This window comes from Triticum urartu, chromosome 4A (genome assembly GCF_056163025.1).
Source record: "Triticum urartu cultivar PI428250 chromosome 4A, HENAU_Tu73, whole genome shotgun sequence".
NCBI lineage: Eukaryota > Viridiplantae > Streptophyta > Magnoliopsida > Poales > Poaceae > Triticum > Triticum urartu.
Genome location: NC_141876.1, coordinates 18,424 through 27,500, shown reverse-complemented (window position 1 = coordinate 27,500; position 9,077 = coordinate 18,424). Strand labels below are relative to the sequence as shown.

Here is a 9,077-nt window from a genome sequence, read left to right as displayed (position 1 = left end):
TCAAGGCCTTCTTGCTTAGCATTATTCATCTCTTGCTCACTCAGGAGGACTTCAAAGTTCACAGTTTCATGGTCACAATATGATTTAAAATCCTGCACATTAATGGTTGCAGGTCAAGAATGTAACAGCATCTGAAATCAAAGCGAAAGAAAGGTATGTACCTCGAGAAACGGTGGTTCCTTGTTCTTGTGCTTGCTCTTTTCCTTTTGAATGTTCAGACAACTGGATACAAGGAAGTCTTTATAATCATATGTCCATCGGCGGATGGGAAGCTCAGTGATCCTAAGCTTGGTGTCAGAAACCTGCTCTATAACACCTGTCACGGTATATGCGGATCCAGATTCCTCTGAAGATCTCTTTTTCACGGAGCCCTGTCAGGGTAACGAACAAATATACTACATCAAAACCAATTGCTGAAATAAGGAGGGACACCGTCAGTGTAACAGAAATATGCTAGTAAAAGCACTTCTCACGGACCTTGAACCCCTTGTACCAGGGATCCATGGGTACAAGATTCTCCTTTTTAAGGAGCCTTTTCAGATTAGAAATAATGTCTCTTGGATTATAATTTGGAACAAACGTGCTCCATCCAGTGCCAATGCCTTCAGCTCCATTAACTAGAACCATGGGAATGATCGGCATATACCTTAAAATGTGGCATATTTTAGTTACAAAAAACAACATCCAACTGCAATCATGCAGGACGAATGTTTGAAGAGGTAGTAATATTACCAGCTGGGTTCAATTGACACCCCCTCCTCATGCAAATAGTTCAGAAGAACATCATCATCCTTTGGAAAAATTAAGCGGGCGATACGCGGCAACATAGTGCAGATGTACTTAGGAGTAGCAGCATCCTTGCCGCCCTAAAATGATTGGAAACAAAAACACACAAAAAACATGAGAACCATTACAAACAGAGGCATGATACTTGGCTTTTAACAAAGCTAACCAACCGAATTTCGGGTGCCAAACTGGCCACGAGGCTCCAGGAGACTAATATTATTGCTGCCAACAAAATCCTGAGCCATTCCTATGATTGTATGTGCGACACTGGTCTCACCATACTGGTACGCTGAGTGTTCTGACACGAAACCAACAAACTGTGACACCTGTAGCCAGCCAATAAAGGTAACAAATTTAGGAATGTGCATGAAGATTCCAAAATGCACAGATTCAAAAACTCTTTGGCAAACCTTTATTTCTTTAACCAAATGCCTCTTGAATGAGCAAAACATAACCTTCCTCTGTCCTCGTTTAAAGCCGTCAACGACTGAAGGTATTGACCGTTCAATGTCCGCCATCGAAAAGAGTATCAGCTCTTTGTGAATAAAATCACTGTACGTGATGCTTTTCTGATGTCGGTCAAGGCAAGTTCCAGGCTGCAATATATTATTTGTGTTACTATGAATACAGAATAAGAAGCCTGTATCAAACTTGGAAAATGATGCAAATATTTAACCTGGTAGTTGTACAGCCAATCCTTACGCTCACCGGTCTTGCCCTTGTCGAATGCCAATTCAATAGCTTCATCATCTTTTTCATCTGCCCAGTAAAAATCCTTCTTGTGATGCGCAATATCTTCAAAGTAATCCCGACATTCTTGAGCTGTGCTGGTTCCCAGCCCCTGTACCAGCCAGAAACCCATTAAGATCAAGTATAACCACAGCTATCTTTGTTATATACCTTTCCAGTAAAAGGGTCGAGGGGAGAACACCATCATGTGGCGAAACCACAATGCAATAACTCAATAAGCAAGGGGCAAAAGGCACACCTTGTAGTATTTGACACTCCATGCACTTGCATTTCCTCCCAAGTTCTTCCATGTTTCGTAGTCTGGCATTGAGTAAAATGACTTGACAGCTTCGCTCCTGATATTTGTTGCCTGGACAAATAAGAGCATTTTCTTTTACTGCGGCCGTATGAATGCTGTATATAAATAATCTGACTGATGAGAGAACACTATTTTTTCTGTATACCTTGACCATTGGAGTGATGAACTCAGACAAGAAGGAAGGAGCCTTTAGCAGAGATGGCCACTGAGAGTGGATAAAATTGATAAGCAAGCCTTTTTCGTGGTACCCATCACAGTCCTGAAGTATTCATCAGTTCAATCTAAGCCAAAAAACAACTTGAGTTTCATTAATTAACAAGAAATAGAGAAGCAATGCAAACCTGGTTTGTCATAATCATCAAATGACCATATCGCAGGTCTTTCGGGCTATCATAATCCTTGTCTAGTTGCAGACCTATTATTTCCATTAGACTCTGTAGCTCTCGGCTCTGCCTCAGCTGTGTGCTGGTTGCTCCTCTCGCATTTAACATAGTACACTGCCGCAGAGGGAACACGCCGTATTTGTCCCTTCCAACTACGGATAGACCAGCCATCTAACAAAAGCTTAATGCTTCAGTATGCGAAGCAAAACTTAAATACTATGGCAATTAATAGGGTCGTGTTACTCACCGCTAGAGCCTTTGCTGACTCTCCTTCAGTAAGGATCAAGGTGCACTGTTCAGATTCACTCCCACCAGCATCATTTGCATCCTCCAGCTTAGGGATGCGAAGAGGACCTGTCCCCTTGCTTCCGTCAGTCCTGTGTACCTCAGTGTTTGGTTCGGACTCGGCGCAAGAGAGGAGATTGCTCCCCATGATCAATTTAGACACTGCAAATACAAAGGGATGAGCAGTAGTGTTAGTTGTGCAAGCTCCACAACAGACAAATACAGGACACCAAAGTTAACATTCATCGCAATACCTGTCTTGAGGAACTCTTGGGGGAGGTGGCACTCGGGCCCAAAGGTCAATGCCTCTTTGGTCAGTGAATCAAATGCAGGGTTGTCAATGAGCGCATTAACAAATATCCATAGGCGGTCTTTTACTGTATGTGGTCCAATGTGGATGTGCTTCTTCTTGTTCACAACGCGCATCAGATGACTGGTAATTTGGTCTGTGACGTGGTTGACATGAGTTCCACCTCGTATGGTCGCAATCCCATTCACAAAACTGACCTGTAATCCAAACAAAATGTCAGAGGTATTACTGCCTGTCTGTCTGTCTATAACAACAAACTAGAAAAGCCTAATGAATACCTGAATTTTAATGTTATCTCTAAAACCACAAACCTTGGTAGCTTATTGTTATCTCTAAAACCACAAACCTTGGAAGCCTAATGAATACCTGCCACACTTACCTGCTGGAACTGGCCTTCACTTAGAGTGACGCACACCTCCCAGCAGTCGTTAACTTTCTTATATAATCTGAAAGGCCAAATTTGAATTTGGTCAGAACTGTCACAGAACATATGTAAGGATGTATGCTATCTCAAACCTTGGTAGCTCAATTCCTTCTTTGGAAGCAGAATCAATATACAGTTGCACGTAATCAGAGAAGCTTCTCACTGGCACCTTCTCGCCATTCAATTCGACAGTGACCTTTTTGCCAAGTGTGCCCGCCATATCAAGTACTCGCCTCTTCATCAGTGCGACAATGTCGGCATCGAGCTCGGTCATGTTGAATTTGGGGAGGTCGGGCTTGAAGGTAACTCTAGTCCAGTTGGCTGACTTGGCGCACTTGCGAGTCGTCGGTTTGGACCTCTTGCCCATGTTGTCATAGAAGGCCTGCAGAAGAAGGATTCAATGAGGAATGTCATGTCATGCATGTACTTGGTGATTTTGGGTGGCTGCGGGGTGTTTGGGTGCATAAACATGCTTGGTTGTGTACATAAAGATAATAATATACATATAAACCAAATGTCAGCAAAAAGGTAGACAAAAGAATGTTAAGTTTGCTCAAGACAATTATGATGAAACTCTTAACATTACAAAGTAATAACTCCGATCCCCAGGTGCAATAGAAAAGGCATAACAGCTTTCAGTGCATGACTGGCATATATACAATTAGCATTCATTAACTTGGATAACTAACTAAATGGCATATATATGAAGCATTCATTAACTTGGATAACTGACTAAATGGCATTATATGAAGCATTCATTCAACCAACACTTGGAGCCGCCCCTGTATGTATATGAAATAAAGCTACAGTAGTAGCCTGTCAAAACTGAAAACACGATCGAGCTCCTAAGACCTGACCTGCAGAGTAACAGCCATCTAAGGTAGATTTTGACCTGCTGGGTAACATCTAAGGTAGATTCATTGATTGATTTGTCACGGATGAAGACGTCTATCAACACACGCACACGCATCAATCATGGAAACCACAAAAAAAAGGGAATGGAGACAGACTAATAATAGTCGTCAGAGATGGACCTGCTTGTAGGATTTCTGTCGCAGGCGCCCGTCGGCGATCTCGATGACGAACTCGGTGGAGAACAAGTTGGGGAGCTTCGGGGCGAGGTCATCGGGGTCGTCGACGTTGGTGATGCGCCCGTAGATGAGCTCCGGAATGTACACGCCTTCCTCCTCCTCGTCGAGGCTGACTGGTGGCCCGCCTGCGGTGGTGTGCATCGAGATGCGGCAGGCCTGGACATCTATGTCCACTTTGAGCGTGGAGCCGACGGTGTGGTCGCGGTTCCTCCTCGCGGCGGTGAGGAGCGCGCCGTCCAAGAGCTGGTACAGCGCCGGGCTGTAGGAGACGGCGCGGCGCACCATCGCTCCGTCCTCGTACACCCACAGCGTACGGGTTTGCCTCGCGACCGAGCCCAGAAATCGCTCGGGCAGCTCCAGGACGAGGGCGCGCAGCATCTCCGATCGTGGAACGGTGGCCATGGCTAGGGTTTGTGTGTGGATCGGAGCGGATGGGGAACTCGGGGGAGCTCCCACTGCCTGCCACTGGGAAAGCAAGGGGGGTGGGGAACTTGGGGGAGCTGAAATTACGCTCCCACTGCCACTGCCACTGCCACTGATAACAATACTAGCACGGAATAGCTAGCCAAACGGCGGGCCCGGCCCATCATAATCGTGCACGGCACGGACCGGCCCATTTGGCCAGCTATACTTACTTTTTTTTTTTGCATGGAATACATCCTTTCCTTTCCTTGTCTTTTTTCTTTGTTTGCGGCAATCCTTCCTTTCCTTGGCCCAGTTCTTTTCAGCTCATGATTCTCCAGAATCTGATTCTAGAAAACTGCTCACAAGAATCAGCTGCCAAGAGAATCAGTCGTCCAGTTCTTTTCTAGATTATGATATGTGATTGTTCTATGAGTTGTGTCCTAAAATGTCTGTAATACCCCTAGACTGAAATTGTGTGCACAAGAACAAAGAAAAACTGCAGAAAATTGAGAGAGGATCGATGTAGAGGAGCTATTTCTGCACTGGCAATGACGAGCTCGATCCTCCAGTGCGTGGTACCCGCGGCGGAGTGAGGTCCTAGATCGAGGTCGCGATAGCGGGGCGAGAGATGGCGCCGGCGGCGAGTGGGGAGAGGCGGCGACACATCGACGTTAGCCGGCGACGCGGGCTTGGGCGGGGCCGGACAGGACGGGGCGGGGCGCCAGCGGATGGGATGGAGCTTAGCACTGACGGACGGAGCGGGGCGGGGTCGGGGTCGGCCGCCGCCGGCGCGAACCCTAGCCTCGCGGGGATCGAGCGAAGAGAAACAAGAGAGGAGAGGAGAAACAGGTTGGGCCCGAGAGAGAACCGGAGTGGCATTTGACCCGTAAATAACAAGTCAAATAGGGGTATTCCACGAGGACGAATCGTTTTCTTTTGCGGAGCAGCCCACAATCGCCAGAATCGTCCATATATGGCGATTCTCAAATACACTACTGATTCTGACGATTCTCAGATGATTCCTGAGGAAGAGACGAGTTCTTTTACGATTTTGATTCCTGGGACCGTGATTCTCTACAATCGACCGAAAAGAACTGGCCCCTTGTCTCCAATCCAACAAAGACTACGAAATACGTACAGTATAGTACTCACTGTGACTCCACCTGCCAGCGAGACGGGTGAAACGTTTTTTTAATATCAGTACAGACGCAAGCGCTCATACATACGCGCATACACTCACACCTATGAACGCACACCCTACCCCCACAAGACTGAAGCCACGGCGTGCACGACCAAAGCGTGAAGCGCTGGCCAATGGGCCATATGCGGCTGCCTCCACGAGTGTGAGGAGGGTATCGTGTAATCTTCTGCTACTAGATCGGCAACGCGCCTTCCAACACGTGGTCAAGCGATTAAAGATCAAGCATTAGTGAGAAAGCAAGTTTAGCAAATTTATTCAACATAAAAACTGATTTTCTTGTTCAAGATAAATGTTTTCGCAAGACAAATATTTAAATTTATCCGCGTTGGCATTTTAGGTGCGGGCGTGCCAGTATACGAGTGTATACAAATAAAAAAATAAAAATAAACACACATAATGATGCAGAGAAAACTTGTAAATCTTTATTGCTGAAGATATACAAATCTCATTTTACATGCTCTTGGTGTAGCATCTGACATACAAAAGACAATTGCATAATTCTCGACTCCTAGGGCCTCGAAGGGATCCCTAGTTAATTACATTCATAGCATATCTATGAAAGACCTCCGATTAAACTGCCTCAAACGGTCATCATCATTATCAAACTCATGGCTTCTGTCTTCAAGGCAAAAAGAATATGCAAGTGCTCCAAGACAAAAAATAATCTCGCCATGACAAAAACTTATGGATTCATGCATCAACCAAACATGGGATGTAGATCAAGTCTCAAGGATAAAATTAAATGGATAGTTCGGCCTCGTCGGTCACGAACATCATGTATCCTGCCTCGTCGGTCAGGAAATGTATGTGAGTTCCGGCCTCGTCGGTCGCGGAAAAAAGTGATCTCAGCGTGGACTTGAAGATGAACCCTTATTTGATTGAGAAACATGCTTCTGCAAAAATTTGTCAATGGCCTCTTGTTTATTCCGGAGTAGATGGCTGTGTCCTTATTATTCTCACAATAATATCATCACCCATTACATCATACGATCTACTTGGCTTTATTAGTGACCCCTGATGCTTCGCATGTGATGGCTCATGATGCTGATTTTTGCTTATGTATGTTGCTGCGCTGCTGTTCCCTAGGGCCTAACTTTGTATGCCACCCCAAATGCAATATTACAAAAGATGTTGCTGATGAATTTGATGCGTCCGTGGCGACGATTTGATCACCATGTAGAGCCGCGAGACGCCATAAACTTTTCTTTCTTTTGATTCTCAGATCTGATAATGAAACTTCCGCGGCGGCGATTAGATCGCCGTGTAGAGCCGCAAGACGCTAACTTCTTTTTGTTTTCTTTTTTATACGGACCAAACCATAAAAACATTCGTGACGACAATTTGATCGCCAGGTAGAGTCGTGGAAGGCAATGCCTCTTTTTCTCGTACCGGACCATGAAACACCTGCGGCGACGATTAAATCGCCATGTAGAGCCTCTAGATGCTAGCAAACTCTTTCTGTAGATCGGGTTGTAAAACGTCCGTGGCGACGATTAGATCGTCATGTAGAGCCACGAGACGCCGCTGAATTCTTTTCGTGGATCAAACAATGAAACGTCCGCGGCGACGATTAGATCGCCATGTAGAGCCACGAGACGCCGCTGAATTCTTTTCATGGATCGAACAATGAAACGTCCGCGGCGATGATTAGATCGTCATGTAGAGCCACGAGACGCCGCTGAATTCTTTTCGTGGATCAAACAATGAAACGTCCGCGGCGACGATTAGATCGCCATGTAGAGCCACGAGACGCCGCTGAATTCTTTTCATGGATCGAACAATGAAACGTCCGCGGCGATGATTAGATCGTCATGTAGAGCCACGAGACGCCGCTGAATTCTTTTCGTGGATCAAACAATGAAACGTCCGCGGCGACGATTAGATCGCCATGTAGAGCCACGAGACGCCGCTGAATTCTTTTCATGGATCGAACAATGAAACGTCCGCGGCGATGATTAGATCGTCATGTAGAGCCACGAGACGCCAACTTTGTCGTAGATCAAACGATGAGACATCCACGACGACGAATAGATCGCCATGTAGAGCCGCGGGACACCGCCGGTTTTTATTGTAGATCAAGCGATGAGACATCCACGGCGACGATTAGATCCGCGAGATGCCACAAAAAGAAATGAACAAAGAGAAGAAAAGTAAATAAAATAAATAAGTGATCATATGCAACCTTCATATGATTTACTCACCATATGGCTGTGCCATCGACGCCGACCACGGAGGGAAACGCCAGACGAGAAATGATGTGTGTATGTGTGAGTGCTGAGATGGAGATGATACGAAGTGTGTGTGTGTATGCGTGTGTGTGGGCGAGTGGTACAGTGAATGGTGGTGAGATGAGCGTGTAAATGGTGCGTGCGTTGTGAGTGAACTGAACCTCTTTCGCAGTCATTGGAGCAGCCTTTTTATAGCATCGTCTCCACCGGCTAGCTATGCGAATAGATAGGAAGATAAGCACGGGAGATTAGCGTCGTCGCCGCTGCCGTTAGTAACAATTAAACAAATCTTATCTCCAATCTCTCGGCGTTGTTGAACTAAAAAGCAACAAACTCCTTGGCCAATACTTATCTCTTCGTGGATTTAGTCAAGCCCAACGGATCGATTTTCTCTATCACTAGCGACCACGGACCTTGGTTTTGTACCAACATCAACACGTCCAACTAGCAGCAGGCCTGTATAAGATTTTACTACTTCAACACACCAAACGTTTGCCTGGATAGTTGTTGACCGGTTGAACCGTGCATGCACACACGATTTATTCCATTAGCAAACTGGTTGATCGGCCACTACTAAATCCTTTTGATCAACCAAATGCATGCGTTAACGTGACTAGGCCTGAAAATTCATAACCATAATATGTTTTCCCCTTTGAAGATCACCAACTATTTATTTATGAGAGAAATTTGATTTTTTTATCATCAATTATATACTCATTGACATGATCTGACGAGGGTCTGCTCATAGCAGATAATCAAATATATATGCGCATCACATGGCAAAAAATGGAGTCAAACAATAAAAAAATCATCATTCACTCTGCACCACAATCAAGTTCAGCACGGTTATGAGATTATAAAATCTAATCTATCACAAAAGCAAGCAACATTGAGTTCAGTACAGTCAAGATATTAC

At 45.4% G+C, this 9,077-nt stretch overlaps 1 protein-coding gene across 1 annotated transcript in view; it reads right to left on the bottom strand.

Annotated features, from left to right (window-relative positions):
* The window catches only part of LOC125550088 (DNA topoisomerase 2-like), a 7,338-nt gene extending 2,509 nt beyond the window's left edge, over window positions 1–4,829 (bottom strand). The window contains exons 1-15 of the mRNA XM_048713003.2: window positions 4,271–4,829; window positions 3,329–3,618; window positions 3,192–3,258; window positions 2,757–3,009; window positions 2,465–2,664; window positions 2,176–2,388; window positions 1,980–2,093; window positions 1,775–1,885; window positions 1,463–1,627; window positions 1,197–1,382; window positions 957–1,112; window positions 733–866; window positions 478–646; window positions 162–371; window positions 1–92 (exon numbers count right to left, since the gene is read on the bottom strand). The exon at window positions 1–92 is cut by the window's left edge and continues 95 nt beyond it. Of these exons, the coding sequence (XP_048568960.2) occupies window positions 1–92; window positions 162–371; window positions 478–646; window positions 733–866; window positions 957–1,112; window positions 1,197–1,382; window positions 1,463–1,627; window positions 1,775–1,885; window positions 1,980–2,093; window positions 2,176–2,388; window positions 2,465–2,664; window positions 2,757–3,009; window positions 3,192–3,258; window positions 3,329–3,618; window positions 4,271–4,729 (2,819 nt within the window). The 5' untranslated portion in view covers window positions 4,730–4,829. The remainder of the gene's footprint in view (window positions 93–161; window positions 372–477; window positions 647–732; window positions 867–956; window positions 1,113–1,196; window positions 1,383–1,462; window positions 1,628–1,774; window positions 1,886–1,979; window positions 2,094–2,175; window positions 2,389–2,464; window positions 2,665–2,756; window positions 3,010–3,191; window positions 3,259–3,328; window positions 3,619–4,270) is intronic.
* Between the last annotated feature and the right edge of the window lie 4,248 nt (window positions 4,830–9,077).